The 18,872-nt window shown below is 26.3% G+C and overlaps 2 protein-coding genes across 2 annotated transcripts; one reads left to right on the forward strand and one right to left on the reverse strand.

Moving 5' to 3' along the window:
• Positions 1-814: 814 nt before the first annotated feature.
• Positions 815-15,765, reverse strand: LOC132944471 (exportin-7). Its single transcript, XM_061013837.1, has 19 exons — positions 15,575-15,765; positions 13,627-13,873; positions 13,382-13,548; positions 12,333-12,560; positions 12,058-12,258; positions 11,868-11,987; positions 11,555-11,701; positions 10,784-11,150; positions 7,066-7,289; positions 6,845-6,936; positions 6,636-6,780; positions 6,420-6,567; positions 5,984-6,346; positions 5,712-5,923; positions 4,266-4,404; positions 1,828-1,905; positions 1,519-1,700; positions 1,312-1,439; positions 815-1,237 (listed from the first exon to the last, which is right to left on the reverse strand). Exons 1-19 carry the CDS (start codon positions 15,596-15,598, stop codon positions 1,138-1,140), a joined length of 3,312 nt encoding a protein of 1,103 aa, XP_060869820.1. The 5' UTR covers positions 15,599-15,765; the 3' UTR covers positions 815-1,137.
• Positions 15,766-16,048: 283 nt separating this feature from the next.
• On the forward strand, positions 16,049-18,107 carry LOC132944790 (uncharacterized). Its single transcript, XM_061014298.1, has one exon. It carries the CDS (start codon positions 16,340-16,342, stop codon positions 17,552-17,554), a length of 1,215 nt encoding a protein of 404 aa, XP_060870281.1. The 5' UTR covers positions 16,049-16,339; the 3' UTR covers positions 17,555-18,107.
• Positions 18,108-18,872: the final 765 nt, after the last annotated feature.

Here is an 18,872-nt window from a genome sequence, read left to right on the forward strand (position 1 = left end):
TATTATTAATGTTGTTGAAGCACATTTTTACTTCAAAACCAAACCTCTTCAAGTATGTCCATTGTTTTGCCAAAAATTATTTTTATAGTTATAACCTTAGACTAAAATATATCTTATTTCGTGGTTGTAACTGACAGTGCCTACTTAATTAAAAATATATTTTTTTTTATTAAGAGTTAAAAGTGATCAAAATTTGACAATATTGAAATCAACCACAAAAGTAAATAATATTTAGTATTTTTTGAATTATATATATATAATATCTATTACATAAAATATGGGTTATCACTATGCCCACATTATTGGGTTTTTTTTAAAGATTGTCTCGCCTTATTTTCAAGGATAAAATAAGATAAAATATGCACTTTTATATTATTATGTTATATCTCGTCTATATGCAAAAATAGGTAATATTTAATTAAGATAAATCAAAATTCTAATAGATAATATTTTTATTTTTAATATTAAATATTTTAAATGTTAGAAGAATGTTATGTATTCACTTTTTATTTTACTGTCCCAGTTTTAACATAATAATATTGAACGACTGTGAGTATACAAACATGGATAGATACAATTAAGAATTTGATTTGGATAAACCAATATTTAGTTTTAAAATAATTTTTCATATATAGAGTTTAATTAAATGGGTTTTGCATATTTTATATCAGTGGTATAATACAATTTTATTTTTTAAAATTTAATACCAGTTGAAGGTTTATAGGGCATCAATATTCAGGTTTTAAAGTTATAACTCTAACTGTTTATACGTGACATCAGGCTTAATGTCATACAACAATTATCTAACGCTAAATTTGTTCATTAAAAAATAATAAAATATATTTACACATAGTTTAAAAACTGCATATCTTAATCGCAATTATGTATCATATATAATAATTAATGCACTTAATAATCATTAAATATTCAAAATAATATCCAGTAATAGCCTATGACTAGGAGGTAGGCCCTATATTCTAGTTATAACTGTTTACAAAGATTAATATTTTTTTGTTATTTACATGGCTCAAAAAATAATAAATAAATAACCATAATCGTTTCTTAAAATATTGATATTGGCATTTGAAGACAATACAATTATTAAATAAAATTACACATTTTAAACAATCCAATGTGTTATGTGGTTATCATGACTTCATTATTAACAGAATTCATAGATATTGCTGATCCTTTCTCAGTTAATTCTTTTTTGAATGAAGATAGATTTTGAGTAAACCTATTAAAATGTATATAGGTATCAATTTATTGTATTTACTATTTAATATTTTGTTTAGTTAATATAATATATACCTTTCTCGATTCCTGCTTGCTAAATTTCGTTCAACTCCTTCCATCAACATTTCAAACCATTGAGCCATTGCTGATTGTTTATCAATTGGTTGGCTTTGTAAGATAACATCCCTTAGTTGATTAAAATACTAAACAAAATGTATGCGATATTATATAAGTGAGGTTTTATTTACTTTAGATAATAGTATAAATAATCAATAATAATACCTCTTCATTAAGTAGTATAAGTCCGAGAAGCGGTCTGGACATTGACCATTGATTTCTACATTCTTCAAATATGATTATGTTGAGTACAGTCTGTAAGATTTGTCTAAATACACCTAAATGTGTTTCTAGTGTGCGTAAAAAAATTTCATTCACTTGTTGCATGCGACGCCTCACTTTTTTACCTAAGGAAAATACCAGCATAAGAATCACAAATTAAACATATTGGAAAAACTGATATTATATAATATCACAATGGATTTTTTTAAGGTTTTTATATTTATACTTTCTCTATTTTAGTTAAAAACTTACCTTTTAATAATAATTGTTTAAATACATAAGTAACAATATGATCGAGAGTAGTGCAACATCCGGTGCATATAGACATATCTAAAAAAAAAAAAGGTTAACAATAAATAATGCATATTGACTAAACATTTTATAATTAATTAATAATTCAAAGTTATGAACCTCAAAAATCTCCATATTATTCCCTTTTTTTGGTTAAGCTAATGAATCTAAAATCTCCAAGGCATTATATGTCTTTATTTTAACTAACCAAAAACTGTTTTATTGGAGATTTTATATACACTATTCTGTCTAGGGTTCTTCTTTTGCTGCTTACCATGGTAAAATTATGTACTATATTATCAAATCTTTAGAGCTAAGTATCCTAAATACAGGTAATGCATCCACTCGACAATATAAACTCAACTATTTAAATACTACACGTATATTTCTTAATTATTTCTGCTTTTCTGATCTAGTCTTCAACTTGATCCACTATGGCTAATACAAATAGTAGTAACCACTTTCCTATAGTTATTTCTCTAAGCCCGAACATACTGGTACCAATTCTCCTAACATTCCATGATGGACAATTTTTTATCACAAATCTGTTGCCTTTAGCATTAACTGACCTTCTCCACTAATGTTACAACACTTACCCACCAGTCATTACTTTAAATATTTAATAAATTAATTGATTTAAATTTTAAATCAAACCATCTGTCATCATATTATGTAGTTATTTTAGTTGAACACATTCATAAAAACCAACTTGACTGATTAGGTAAATGATGTGTTGGGCTCAGTGGTATAACTAGGATTTTAGAGGCCCATGGTATAAAATCTCCTGGGTCCCCTAAACATTTAAAAATAAACAAAAGATAGCTCTAATAATTAGTCATTGGTCCGTAAGTCGTGGAATTTATTTCAAATACTAAAATATTATTATTTTATTGTGAAATTTGTAATCTATATTTTAAAAAAATAGAGTATTGTTGGTTAGGATACTCATCAGTTGTAGACCCGTGGCGTTTGCTCACATTGTTCACCCGGTATTTACCTCACTGGTTGAGCTTTCTAAACTTTGTTCTTTTCAATCAGGCCAGCCATACATCATACAAGTTTATATCATTTAATTTTGATTTTGTATATAATTTAATTTTCTAAATTAATATTTTATGGTCAAAAACTCAAAATAAACTGATTTTTAAATAATGAGTTAGTGCATTTTTTTATTAACATATAGTGATTTATTTAACATAAAATAGTTGTTATTTCGTAAAGTATTAACTTTTTTCAAAATTTTAGATCTATTCTTTTCTAGAAATGTATATACATTTTTTTATTTTTCCACCCTTATATTTATTTAAAACGCTATCATCTTTTGATTTCAAAATGACAATCCATACTAAAAATGTCATAAATTAATAAGATTAGTTTTTTTTTTTATGAATTTATTATCATGTTCAAATTTTTGTTTTTATTAACCCATTTAGTATTTAGCACTTAAAAGTTATGTGGTTTTGGGAAGTTTTTATGTTATCTAATCAGTACCTACTGCAACAATTAGGATTTTTATGGCCAGGATAAAAGATATATTTTTAACATCAATTCAGTAAGTACAGTAAGCTTAAGTTGTGCCCCTAAATGTAATGTGTAAAGCCCATTTGGCAGGGTGTTGTGTAGTTTTGTCCACTACATATTGTGTTTGTGTTGCTGGTAATGATAATACTTATCGTCATTAAGACCAGAAGTTATAACTTATAAGTAATAAATTTGATATCGTCCAACCCAAAGGTATAATGGTGATAAACATTGTACCTATTGACTACTACCCACAATAACTTATTGTCATAGATACTTATACTATCTATTATCTACAGCCGTTAATGTATTCGGTACAATGTGTAATGGCAATCAATTATTGACCTTTGGGTCTAACCATATCAATTTTATTACTTATGACTTCTGGTCTTTATAAACGATAAGCATTATTTATTATTATGACCGGTGCAGTGAGCTGAACTGCACGACAACCTGCCAAATGGTATTTTGAAATCAAAAGTAGATAGTGGTTTACCTGATAAATATAAGGGCGAAAAAAAAATTAAATTTTACGCATTTCTTGAAAAGTATGAATCTAAAATTTTGAAAAAGTTTATAATCTTTTATGTAATGACTGTTTTACATTAAATGAAATACCCTATATAAGTTTTATCCATAATATTAATTAATTAAGTCGGTGTTATCACTAAAAAGTTAAAAATAAACATAAAACAAATTATATGGATTAGACTTTGCGTACATCTTATGAAGTAACTACAATTTTTCACTTATTAGTTTTTAATGTCTATTATACCTTTACCAATTTTTAACACATACTTTGTTTTTGTATATCAATACTTACTAAAATATTTATCTCATAAAATATATAATGTATATTTTTACAATATAGAACTCACCCAATGCATTCAGTCCTTCAGATATGGATGAAAGTATGTACAAAAATACTTGAGGTTCTAAAGTTGATAAAAACTCCATATGATCTTGAGCAAGACACTCAAGTAGTCCATAATATGTTTGTGATAATTTAGGATAATGCTAGAAATAAATTAAAATTAACAATTAATATTACAATTATTAATCTATTACTTTAATATGAGAAAAGTCTCAGGTACTTAGGTTATAGTTTGACTATGATGGGATGATTGTAATATACAATGTAACTCAATGGTATAGAGCTAAAAATAAGTTAGTTAATATTATAACTATTTGATAGTCTTAATATAATTAATTATTATTTATAATATTGAATAATAGGAAATTAGATTATAATTTATAAGAAAATAAAATAAAATGAATATTAATGGACCTTGAAAATCATAAAATTCAGAGAGAATCAATTTGCATATAAAATACCATGTTGCTACATACAAAATGATAATATTCTTAAAAAATGGAACATCAAATATTACACAATTCAAGCCACCTATGTAAGTGGTAAAATAATTAAGCTGCTTTAACAATCAAAATCTTTATTATTAAAGAAAATTATATTTATACAATACTTGCACAATACAAGATGATAATTTTAAAGTTAAACACTATTTTTTTTGAGAAAATGAAATATTTTTTACTACACAATTATTAATTACTAATTTTATTGTTATAATTAAATTGCATATGCCAAAATAGAATCATTTTCTGAGAATTCAAATACCTACATTAAAGAGTTATTCAAGTGGGTACCGTTCTGCTATACATTAGGTGTTGAGTTTATCAATGGATATATTAAATTTAATTTAATGATAAAATGAAAAGAATTTCGAGTGAAGATACATTGGTTCATTAGTCTATATTAGGTACTAAGTATATTTTATAAAATCATTGCTATTAAAGTAATTTAATTTACTATTAGTAATCTAGTAAGTTAAATTAACTTTTGCCAAAAACATTGCATTTGAAAATGACGTCACTGTGTTTATAAAATATAATAATATACTTCTAAAGTTATAAGTACCCACTCATATTATTTTGAAATTATACCTAACAAAATAAATATAATCGTTATTCTTTGTTTAAATATCTACTTTATATCAACTTTGAACTAAAAATATCTAAAAAAAAATTGTATATATATTTTTTATATTTTTTTTATCTGTATGTGAACTACTTACAAGTAACCTTGTATTCAATTTTCAAGCCTTAACTAAAAAAATTTAACATTTGAATACTGCTGAGTCACTGGGTCACTGGGATAATTAAATATTGATATTGTTTATAAATAGATTGAAAATTATTTAATCAACTACTACACATCCCAACAATGTAAGAAGAGTGAGAAGAACAAATTTTAATTTTACAATCGATTTGTAGTTTAATTTTAAGGCAAATAGTATACGACTTACCATAAGATCACTCAGAGGAATTGACAGTAATAATTTTACAAATATATTAAGAGCGTTTTCTAAAGTGTCATCACCATAAAGTTTAAAAACACCGAAGTTGACATAGTTTCCACATAATGCTGCTTTTAACATTGAAAAACAAATAGATATTCCTTTTAACTTTTTTTTATACAACATATCTTGTTGAACATCAAGATTTAAAATATTATTCCCTGTAAAAATTATTTATGTTTATATTGTTTACAAAAATAAAAAGTTTAGGAAATCCTTACCATAAGTACAAACAACTTTACTAGCTTCACGGAATAATAATATTCCATTGGGAGAAGACACATCAACTTGAAGTCTTTGTGATCGATTCAAAGCCAATTCTGCATAGAGTTTTAATAACGGAGTTGTAATTTCAGGATCAGCATACCATAGTTCCATTGCGCGTAGTAAAATTGGTGTATATGAAGGATATAACCATTCAAACAATAACATAAATGATGTCTTAGTATTGAATGAAAAAGCTAAGCCTCTAAGGTCTCTAATGAGACCAATTAGAGCTTTTTTGGCTTCAATATTTGAATATACAGATGTATCATTTACACCGTTAACTGTAGCTAATAAAGCTCCTATTGACTCAACGGATGCTAAGTTTAAAAAAAAATAAAACAATAGTTAATTATATATACAGTATGAATTATATTGGTTGAATACATTTACCTGTTAGAGGTATCATAAAATTATCAAATTTATCTTCATCTTCCAATAAATCAATCATAAGGAGTCTACCTAATGAAGTATAAAACGATGATCGATGTCTCATATCTTTAACACTAAAAGTGTTACCCAATAAAGGAAAATGTTCACTCTGTTAAAAAAAATTATTAATAGTACATTTTTTATTTAAAAAAATGATATGTTAATATTTTAAATTACTGTATGGTTGTTTAATAGGAACTGAATTTCATCAAGTTTTACTAATTTTCTAACACTAGAAAAACCAACAGAAAGATCATTCAATAACGCTAATGTTTTTTGAATTACTGTATTACTGGAGCACCAAAATTTTAAATTTGTTATACTGAAAATTAAATTAATGACAAAATTATAGTGATCAATATCAAATTTAAATTAAAATAATTTACATTTTCCTCATAAAAATGCTGAGAACCATGTGCTCTTCACTAATGCCAAGGACATCGTGTAATCGGCGATAGACCTTTGAATTCTTAGGTACCTATACAAATTTAATACATAAAGTACTTCATTCAAAATATAAAAAATTCAAATAAATGTAACAATTATTTTGGATTATATGGCCAAAACAATAAAACTTCAAATAATCCATATAATTATTTTTCCTTACTTGATCACCGATGTAGATTTTTCGAAATTGTTCAAAGAAAAATAAAAATGAATGTTCTAATTTTTCATAACCTCCTTGAGGCAACCTTGAATCACTAAAAGTCATTAGCTGTAGAACTTTACAAGCCATTTCTCCATCCATTGCATCTCCATCATCATTACTATTAAATGTTACACGACCACCAATTGCTGCTCCAATTAAATATACCAACCAAGTTAAACGACCTAAATTAAAATAATTTATATATTTATAGTAGAAAGAATATTGGAAACTAAAACAGAAATATTAACACAACATACCATAATATATCATAATAATATAAGACATTGATAAAATATTACATGATGATCAACTTTAAAATACACCTACATAACCCAAAGCGATCATGATTTTAAATTTTAGTCTGGATAACTAAAATGGATTACAAGATACAAGTCCAGGGGAGGTCTTAAAGAAAATATGAACTACAGATTAACATACATATTATTATACCTAAATTTCACACATTTATACAATATTATATTATTACAATTTGACCATACATTTTTTAGAGGAATCATAAAAGTTAGTGTTGTTAGCTTTAATAATATTAGAATGAGTTGAATTCTTTAAGCTAAAAACATAAACTATGTTTAAAAATTGGCATTTTACGATATTTAAATTTTGAAGTGAATTCTGATTATGTATAAATAAATTAAATGTGTATTTTTTTAAAAATGCTCACACCCATTTTTTCTCCTTAATATTACATTTATACAAATTCTGATTTTTAGAATTTTAAGTATACCTTAAGACCATATTTTCAAATTCCTGAATCCTAATATTTTTTGTACTAGGTACTTGAGGAGTGTCTGTGGCGATACAAACATTTATTCTTCAAATAAGAATCCCCTTTCTTAATATAAATTATTTAACGGGTAATTTTATTGAAAATTTTGATGTATCTAAATCAAAATTCTAATAAGTAGTTTCTGAATTATTAAAATGTTTGTACTAAGGATAATAATCCTTAAATATGATTTTATACAAATATAAACTATATGTAATAATAGATGTAGTATTCATTATACTTAGATTATTTTTACGAATTATTTATATTGATAGATCATTGGTAATTACTAAAATTTTCAAATCATCTAAACCCCCAAATCAAATCTTGGAAAAAAAGTCCAAAAGAAAAAGAGAACACGGAAAAAAGGACAATTTTTAAAAATTAAATTAAATTAATTGATTATGAAAATGAAAAAAATATTAAGGGATATCAAATATCAATTGCATACTGTGAGCATACTTAAAAAATCACCCTGTACATGGTATTGCAATTTAATAACTGTCATAACTGTTTTAAAAATTAAAACATTATAGAAAGTAGACATACAAAGATTATGTTATCAACTCTAAGTTAGATAACAGGTCAATCCACTCCAATTCTAATACTAAAGCTAACAAAACAAAATTGGTTCTACTGAATGCAAATTTGGTATGTGGTATGTTTGTAAAATGAAGACAATTCATATGGGTGTGAAGTCTTCTAAATGTAAGACTTAAACCACAGTTGCAAACTGTTCCTGAAATAGTGATGTCAGTTTATACTTTACCTTTATCCATTGTCGATACATTTTGACAAAAATCAGTATAATCATCACTCAATAATTTAAAAGTTCCATAAATCAACTAAACGATGGCCCTCTGAGAAAAGCTCTTAGTTAGAAGAATATACATGTATTACGGTCCCTTCAAAAATTAAAAATGTCTGTTGGTGGTTTTTCGACTTTTAATCGTATCATTTTACCAAAATAAATCTCTGCAATAGGTAAACAGTTGTTAAAATCGAATGAAACGTAGTCAGTCTGAGTATGGGTCCCGTAAAATACAAGCATTTGTCGCTTACCGATAAAAAAAGTGATTGCAGCAGTAAATGTTAGGGATAAAAAAAATTTTGGCCTACGTTTTTGTATCCCAACTTTTACACTTTAAACTATAATCAAACAATAGGACCATCTTACAACATTGACTTATTTACTTTAATAATGTGTATGAATAAATATAAATATAAATATACAGAGTGAATCCCCAAGCATGCACAACCAACTTTTTTTTCAATAATGCAGTTATTCAAAATCTAATTGTTTGAAATTTTAAATATACTTTAACTAACCTAACATAGGCGCACATAGAGGGGTGCTTGGAGGTGCTTAGCACCCCCAATTTATTTCAGTATTTCACCAATCATTCATATATTATTGTGGTTTATTAGTTCGGAATTTTTTTTTTCCATACCAAATATTGACAACTCACAACTGTTCACAAATTCACGATTAAAACAGTATTGTGGGAATGCACGTTTCAGTGTTCAGTTTTTGTCAATATGCAGCAATCATAATATTATTATAGAAAATTATATTATCTTACGGTTCACGGTTGGGTGCGAAATGTTCTATTTATAACTTTGGTTATTACTTGATTTTTACTAATATACCTATTTATTTAATCTGTGGGCTACGCTGAATTGAATAAATTCGGAATGACAAATATTATTAAGAGTATGCTACACCCGCATGTGTGGTCTCCGTTTAATAAAAATAAAACATAGTAAAAACGGTTTGGCGCGGATAAGAACCAATCGTGTTATAGTTCAAATTATGCAACCAAATGTTCCTACTAGAGGAGAACATTGACTGTGCAGCATTATTTTTAATTTTTTGATATCATAAATGTCAAAAAAAGTTCTAAGTTTAAAAATTATTTATTTTTGAGTTTCTCAAACTTAAATAACCTTTTTTTTAGTTCTGATATCGGAAATATAAAAACAATGTTGCACATTAAATGTTCTCATTTTTATTGTGTGGAGGCACACATTTGGTTGCTAACCTTAGAGTACAGCTGAGTGGTTCTTATACCCGTGCAAAACAGTTTTTCCTATGTTTTACGTTTGTAATACGGAGACAACACGTCACGTGGGTGTAGTTGGCATCTTCTTAACAATCATACAGACTATTTCATATACTATATTCATTGCTATTTACATATTATTGTATACAATTTTAAAACTAATGTAATGTAGTTTATTATAGTATTAGGACTTAGGGGGGGTGTGGGGGGCAAAGCCCTCCACAGATCTGTGTTACATAAATTATTCCAGTACCCCCTAAATTCACACCCAATGTGCGCCTATGTAACCTAACCATATTTGTTTTATTTTTTGAATTACATACCTATATCAACATTTTCAAAAAAATTATCCACTAAATAATTTACAGTAAAAAAGGAGGAGGTTCTCATTAGAAAAACAGAAGTTTGTATTGCCACAGAAGCTCCTTAAGTAGTACAAAAATAATCATTAAATTAAAAATATAGTCTCGAGTATATTTAAAAATTCCAAAAATCAGAATTAGAATAAATGGGGGTGAGCATGCTTGGTGAATCAACCTGTATAAAAAAATAGTTAATAAATAATAAACACAATGTATGTACTTATGTAATTCAATTTTCATTACCATACACTCGGTAAATCAAACACCTCTATAAAACAAATTTTTAACTCAGCTGTATTTCAAACTATTGAGGGACTGTAATGTACTCAATGTATTTAATTATTAAGGTGTTTCATCACACTGCATAGACAATGGATACAACAAAGTAAAGTATAAACTGATATTGCTAAAATGAATAAAATATAAATCAAATTGAACTTAAAGAAAAAATGAATTTTACACACCTTCTTGAATCTTTAGATCATAAATAGAAGCAGAAGCTGAAGCAATAATTTCTTGATAATTGGTAGCTGATTGATCAAATAACTGAGCAATTAATGAGCATGTTTTTTGATAATGACATCTACCAATCACAGATAACTGCTCAAGCTGTTGTTGAACATTAGTGAAATCATCTAATGGGTCATCCAATCCATCTCTTACAATAAGTGTAACACTTTCTATCCTGGATGATATGTATGCCTTGGTAACTTCAGGAGTATAAGTTTCCAATAAATGAGGTTCTGCAGCTTTGACATAAGGTACTGATGCTACCATTCGTTGCCAGAAACTTAACAGATAGTGAAAACTGTTTGGAGCACATTGGTATACCTAATTAAAATCAGATTTTTTTTAATATATATTTTTTTTTGAATATAGAATTACATTAACAAAATTTAAGTTAAAATAAATTATATGTATGCTTTTCTGGTACTTAAGTAAAAATCAACAATACAATACCATTGTTGTCAAATTGATTTGTAAATTAAAAACATTAGGAAAAATAGAAAAAAAAATATGAAAACACATTAAGACAGTAATAATGTGTTAATTACAACTAAAACCTAATTTTATTCACGTAATTGTATTCTATGCAAAAACAGATTTCAAAATTATACACCTATATTATTACTAAATTTATATGTAATGTTTAATAGTGAAATAAGCATTAAATTTTGTTATTATGTTTTATTTATTTATATATTTACTCTACATATTTGATACAACATTTTTACCTGTAAACTTTCCACAGTAAATTTAGCAATGAGACCAACAGTTTCTTGATAAGTGTCAACCATCACAAGTTCTCCAAGCTGATAATTTGATTTCAGTCTTGCTAATAAACGACAAAACTCATGGTAATTATTTGAATCGGCTAAACCCTATGAATAAAAAAAATTTAATTTTAATAATAATACAATATTTCAATGGGTATAATACCAGGAACTACAACAATAGTTAATGCAAAATTGAAATGTTTAATAAGTTGTAAACCAACAATTTATTAAATATAAAGATAAAATGTTTATTCAGTTAAAATCTTAATACCTGAGGATTAAGTAGAATATCTTTGACACCATTTACTAAATGAGATAAAAATTTAGCTCTTTCAGTAGTACTAAATAAGGAACGTCGAACTGACGCTAGTTGCACCAAGCATGATAGAGCCTAAACAATTATAAATATAATTAATTTCATGATGAGGCATAGTGTGCAATTTTTTAAAAGCTATTCTTACTAGACTTGACAAACTAGGAGGCAGGGAATGATAGAGATCGAAAAATAGTGTTAAAGTAGATTGTTCGAGGAATGCTGGTCGCCAACCTGTGGGTATTTGAACAGTACAAATATCATCAGCCGATTCATCACAAGTTGTACCAATAAAATCATAGGTTAAGCAATTCTGAGCTAACTGTAGACATCGAGACATGAATCCATGCTGAAACAAAAAACAATGTATATATTCAAAACATATATAAATTATATGTATAATTTTGATGAACTTGGATTTACTTGGGTTTCGTCAGTGAAATTTAAATTTTTTCGATTATTATTAGCACCCCGTAACATTTGACATGACATTCGAAAAATTTCAAATAATTGTGTATCTCTGAATGATGAAGCCACTTTTCGATGTTTTAAAACAGCTCGGTGAGATTCAACATCAGCTACAGTGTTCATTTCAGTTGTTAATTGAGATAATAGTTGTACACCAATCATGCAATGTTCAACATTCGTTCCCTAAAACATTTATGCTTTATTATCTATTACAGTATAATATTTTTTTTTTCTTAATACCAAAAAAAACTCCTTACGAGGACGTTTCACTTGCATTTGTTGTCTCTGTCTTATACACATACAGCATAGCGAATACTGTTTTGCGTGAGAAAGAACCGAGAAGACTGCAGTCATAATTAGGGAACAACATTTTCACCACATATAAAAGAAAACTTTGGCTGTGCAATTATCGTTTTTATTTTTTTGATATCAATTATACGAAAAAAGTTCTTATTGTTTCAAAATTCATAACAACTTTTTTTGAAGTTATGATAACGAAAAAATAAAAATGATATTGCACAACTTAAGTTATATACAAAGTTTTTGTGTGGTGAAAATTTTGTTTCTTAGTTATGACAGTAGCCTTCTCAGTTCTTTCCCGCGCAAAATAGTTTTTGCTTTGCAGTACGTGTGTAAGACGCAGACAAACAAATGCTGGTGTAAAGTCCTCTTAATTAAACAGAGAAAAACAGTACTAATAATAAAACCATTTACATGTTATAACTCTATTGTGTTTGGATGTTACTTATTACAATTTTGAGTAAATGTCTGGGAGGCATATTGGAGTACTCTAGGACCTCATAGTTTCTACTAAGTATAAGGAATACAACTATTATTTTCAAAGTCTGGGGAGACATAAATTGTGTAGTACTACAATTATATGCAACTTTTTGCCACTGTTGCTAACTATAACTGTGTTAAGAATACTGAGGATATGGTTAAAAGAAGTACCTAACAAATTAAATAATCTAACCTTAAGTTATAAGCCTCAAAATTTTAGTTACTTGTAAAAATACTGAAATATCAGATACAACATTTCTAAATGCATAGGAATCTTTTTCTCCATCAAACCATCCTTGTTTAGTAATTTTTGCAAATAATAATACAAGTGCTTGGACTACAAATGATGGCAATTTAGGACGAGTAGCCAAATAATTCAAAATATAATTTCCTAAAATAAAAAAATATTAATAATTATAATATAAGGAACAAAACATTTTTAAAAATCATATTAAATTATATAACTTACTGATTTGTATTCTTTGATCAAGATTTAAAGTTAATGGAGTGCGTGATAAAAGTTTAGTTATAGTGGTAGTGGCTAATAGTTGAGAATAATGTGAATCAGCTCGTTCCAATAGCAATTGACACTTTGATAGTGTGTTAGGGGTATTACTATTTTGAAATGAAACCAAAGCTTTTTCGGCTTCTACACACAGAGTAGCATCCCTTGATTCGTACATTTGCTTGCATAGCATTTCCAAACGTGGAATACTCTATAAAATACATAAATATTATTTTTAAAATTTGTAAACTATATATTATAATGATTTGACAAATTAATATATTTAAATCTAACATAATATTATAGTTGATTAAAAAATTATTAACAATAATGGTTATAAATAATGATAATCTAATCTGTAGGTAAATAAAAAATATTTATATTAAAAACGAGAATGAAAAATAATTATTCATGATAAATATTTACATAATACTTAAGATAAAATGTTTTTTTTACAATAAATTAAAATTATAAATAATTATTTAATTTAAATAAGTATAATGGAAATATTAAAACTAAAAAATATCTAAATATTTTATATAAAAATCTAGTTGTAAAGATAATAATATAATATGGGGTATTTAGAGAAAAAAGTTAGGTAAAATATGTTAGGTTCGGCCGACTAATATATATTTTTCCGCGCATCCCGACCAGAATCCAGACATTGGAGAGAGCGTTAGAACAGGCGCCCAACGACTGACAATGACTGTCGGCCAATCACATTACGCATAGCCATCGCATGGGGGGGAGGGGGGAGGGGGTCAGGCACTGTTTGGCGGCTCAGACTGCATGCGCAAAAGCAGTTCAATCTAATTCTGAATAGAGTATATTATATGAGACACATATTAATCTAATAAATTTTTAATTCAATGTAATATGACATAATTAAATATTATAACATATCTTCTCCAAAATCGTTTTTTTCTGAAGGATATCTATTATTATTTATTATTAATAATAAACCAAAAAAATACACAAAATTCACTTGGATTTTACACTGTTTTAAATACATGTTTTATTTGTCTTGTTCATGAACAAAACATTTAAAACAAATGTTTTTATCATGTTTAAAACATAACAACTCAGGCGATTCCCAAAATGTGTTTCGCAGAACCTAAGGGTTCCTTGGGACAATCTCAAGGGTTCTGCTGAGAATGCCAGATGTACGTGAATATTGAGAAAATTATTTATATTATACTATTTATACATCGAAAAAATAGTTCACATAAATGTTTGAAATTTAATGTCACTAGTATAATATTGGCATATTGCTATAACAACTATATTCGTTTAACAGACATTGGGGTTCCACGAAACTTTTTTCCAAGGATGCCGTGGTAGTAAAAGTTTGGGAACCGCAGGTATAGGTACCTATAAATATTGTAATTTTAGTATATTACATTAAACATACCAAAACCAAAGTAGGTATACAATTACACAAATACATATCCAAAATGTTTTTTTTTTATGTATTACATCTAAAAATGTTAAGCTAATTACTAATATTTTCTATTATACTGATGTACCATGAATCTAGGTACTATTTAAAATACTTAGTTAATTAATATTTTCTAGATAGTCCAAACATTACATCCATTAAATGTGTACCATATTTCTTGAAATTAATTATACACATTTTTCTTTATTTATAGTATATCAATTATTTTAGTACATAACTATTTTATTTTAACACTGTCGAGTAGTTATTTAAAAAGGTATATGTAAATTATGAAGATAAAAAGGGAAATTTTAATATGCTTATACTTAAATATTATAATATAAATAAATAAAATATTGAGTGATTATCAAAAATGTATAATACGTAAATAAATTATCATAATATATAACTATAATTTCATTAATTTATAAAAATAACAAAACAAATGTAACCATGCAGGCCGATTACACTTGCCTGAATATCGTCCGCCATCTCCATCAAAAGCCATTAAACATCCAACAGAAATATGTATAGTGACAGCCTTATTATATTATTACTAAATTGTTGAAAATTATAGTATACCAAACAAACTTATTTTACCGCAATCACACTATAATAATTCTAAACTAAAAAATCCAGTGCGAAAAAATAATAAACAGAAATTTTTGCCCAACTACAAACAACGTTCGTCTATCTATTTTCATGTTAACCAACATTACACCAATGTATAAATCATAAATTAAATTAAGTTGCATTTAAAAAACACTTGTTAATATTTTTGATACATTTCAACACAATGAGTTCTAAATCAACATTTATTTAACGGGTAATTTTAATTTTTTAACACATCGTAAAACAAATTAAAATTTTAATTATTGTTGGTTAATCTGAAAAAGTGATAAAATAAAATAATAATAATTATTGTTATTTTGTTAACAGTTTTTGATATCAAATTATTTTAAACATAAACACAAATGTATATAATTTCATGTTTAACGTGAGTCGTGAGTAATAACTTATGACTTTATGAGTATGACTCTTCAAGGCATACAGAATATCGAATAATCGAATGTTATTTTATAATAATTACTTATTAAATAGGCATGTACATTTTTCATGATTTAATCTAGTCTCCAGTTTAATATTAAATTACAAAATTGTTCAAATTTTTACTGGCTACCGGGTAACTATACGGTTAAATAAATATCATATATTCTACATTAAATTTTGTTTAAAAAAATGAATAATAAAAATGATGGAGAGGCTCATGTACAAATGTTAACAGATGTTTGCCAAAATGTTTGTACATTTATCAAAACAATAACAATGAATAACATGTCAAATGTTGATAAGTTAAATACCTTTGAAATAAAAATTAATGATTTGCAATGTATTTGTTCTAAATTAAAAACTAAATTAGAACAAATTAATGAACAAGTTAAAACATTAGCAAGTTTGTTAAATTTTACAACTGACCAAGATGCGTCTGCTATCGATATATTGACTCAATGGATTTTATCACTTTCAAACAAAAATATTGAATATCCTAAGAAAAGAAAATTATATTCTTCATATTCACCTCTAAAGTTGTCTCTTAAAGATAAAACTGAGATTAATGAAAGCACTAAAAATAACACAATTTGTACAAAACCTGAAAAAGAAAACAAAATTAAATGTCAAAATGAATTAAATAATATATGGAAATTACAAGTTAAGCGTGATGGAAATCCTTCTGATTTATTAAAGAAATCTAAACAAACCACATTAATGCTTCGACCACAAAAAGAAAAGGTGAAGATGGATATTACTACATTCAGCAGTCCTACACCTAAAATATCAGTATTAAATTCTTCTAGTTTGTTTAGTCCTGAGATATTAAATTTGAAAAATTATACAACTAATGATAATACAATATGTGAAACAAATATAATTCATAATACAGGACTAAATGATTCGGCTAATATTTCTTCAAGTAATTTTAATACAATTATCAAGCCTAGTAAAAATATATTGTCTATAATAAAAACAAATACTTTAAATTCAAAAGAAACAATTACTTCACATATTCAAACTGAAAAACATGATCATTCAAATGATGAAACCAATTGTAGCCCAATAAATATATCAATGAGTGTTTTAAATAATACAACAACACTTAAAAAACAAATCAAAATTCCTAACGGAAATTTATTAGATAGTTTTGATATTATTCCTGGGTTGAATGATAAAAAAAATGACTTACCCAATTACAAATTTAAAGAAGATCCTGTTAGAAAACAAAATGAACGAAAGTTGTTAAATGGTTGGGATTGTAAAGACTGTTGCAAATTTTATGAAGAAAATAATGATAATCCTATAGATGCAAAAAATGCAATGAATCACTTTTCAAGACATCGTTCTCATAAACATCAACATCACGCTCCAACACCACCAGGATTTTGGGATCCAATGTAATATCGCCATAGATATAAAATTCCTGTATTATAATTGATTTTAATCAGCTTTTTAACTTATAAGCTCACATATTTTTTATAAGTACTTTATTGTTAAATAATAAATAATATAATAATTGGGTCTTAACTCTTTTAAGATATTATGTAAAAAATAAATAATTATATTCTACAGAAATAAAAATTAAATATTCAATGTGTTATACAAATTATTAATGTCTAACACAGCAACGAGCACCTCCTAGTGCCACTAGTTATAAATAGCATATTTAAAAATATATTTAATATAAATCTACAATTTGTAAATTATTAATATTTAATAAATTCATTACATTATTATTATTATAGTATGTATATACTGATATAAATATTAGATCAATTATATTTTTCAAGTATAAATTAAGTATGACAAATAATAAGTTAATAATATATTCAAATAATGAATATAAAAGTTAATTAAATATGATTTTTTTTATTGATTTATAATAACTTAATAATAGTCATGTAGGTAGATTAGCAGATTAAGTAACTTAATGTATTGAATTCATTATTCATTGAATCTGATTCAAATAAAATATCAGTTATAAACAAAATGCATTTTTTTCTTTTAAAATTTCTATTTCAAATTAAGTAGTACTATTTTATTTTATTTTTTGGTGTGGGGAGGAAAGGGGTAGGACAAAACCCTGAGAAACAGAAGTACACTTGAGATACACAGCCACAGAACTCATAAACAATTATTTTAGGCAATTAAGGGCTTAACTTCAGATTGTATATTGTATTATTGTAGCAATCTATAATAAGTATTAAGTATATTAATATTAAGTCCTAAGTTAGTAATATTATGGCTAGCCCATAGATACATACAACAATCAGCTTGGGATACGGCTAAAACTTTTTAAATATTCCTATCAATTTGCCTTTGTCTCATTACAAAAGTCCCCTGGTACATCAGCCATCTCTTCTTTCACTATGACCTTAAAATTCCAACCATTCTTATTCCCTAATTTCAAACCTCTCGTCTCTTACACTTACTTATAACCCATCACACGATCTTAAACAAAATTGGCCCAGGGACGTTCTCAACATTTAAAAAAAAAAATGAATAAATAATACCAACACAAAAAAATGTTTAAAAAAACTTTAAGTAGGATCATTGGAGGGGGGCTTCTATTATGCCCTGTATACTTTTACCCCCCCATATTAGGTACCACACATTTTATATAATAATTTTATACTACCAATATTGTATAAATGTTATTAAAGATTATATAATTTTATATTCTTGTTTGTTCAAATAAAAACAAAATAAAATAGTGGTG

Source organism: Metopolophium dirhodum, chromosome 5 (genome assembly GCF_019925205.1).
Source record: "Metopolophium dirhodum isolate CAU chromosome 5, ASM1992520v1, whole genome shotgun sequence".
Classification (NCBI taxonomy): Eukaryota; Metazoa; Arthropoda; class Insecta; order Hemiptera; family Aphididae; genus Metopolophium; species Metopolophium dirhodum.

What these genes read in the sequence shown, in the direction of transcription:
- LOC132944790 (XM_061014298.1), top strand. Translation starts at nt 16,340, where the DNA reads ATGAATAATAAAAATGATGGAGAGGCTCATGTACAAATGTTAACAGAT.
- LOC132944471 (XM_061013837.1), bottom strand. Translation starts at nt 15,598, where the DNA reads ATGGAGATGGCGGACGATATTCAG. An exon ending in TGATCAAAGAATACAAATCA is followed by an intron (nt 13,549 to 13,626) that starts GTAAGTTATATA and finishes TTTTTATTTTAG; the next exon opens with GAAATTATATTTTGAATTAT. An exon ending in TGATCTAAAGATTCAAGAAG is followed by an intron (nt 7,290 to 10,783) that starts GTGTGTAAAATT and finishes ATTTTAATTTAG; the next exon opens with GTCGTTTAACTTGGTTGGTA.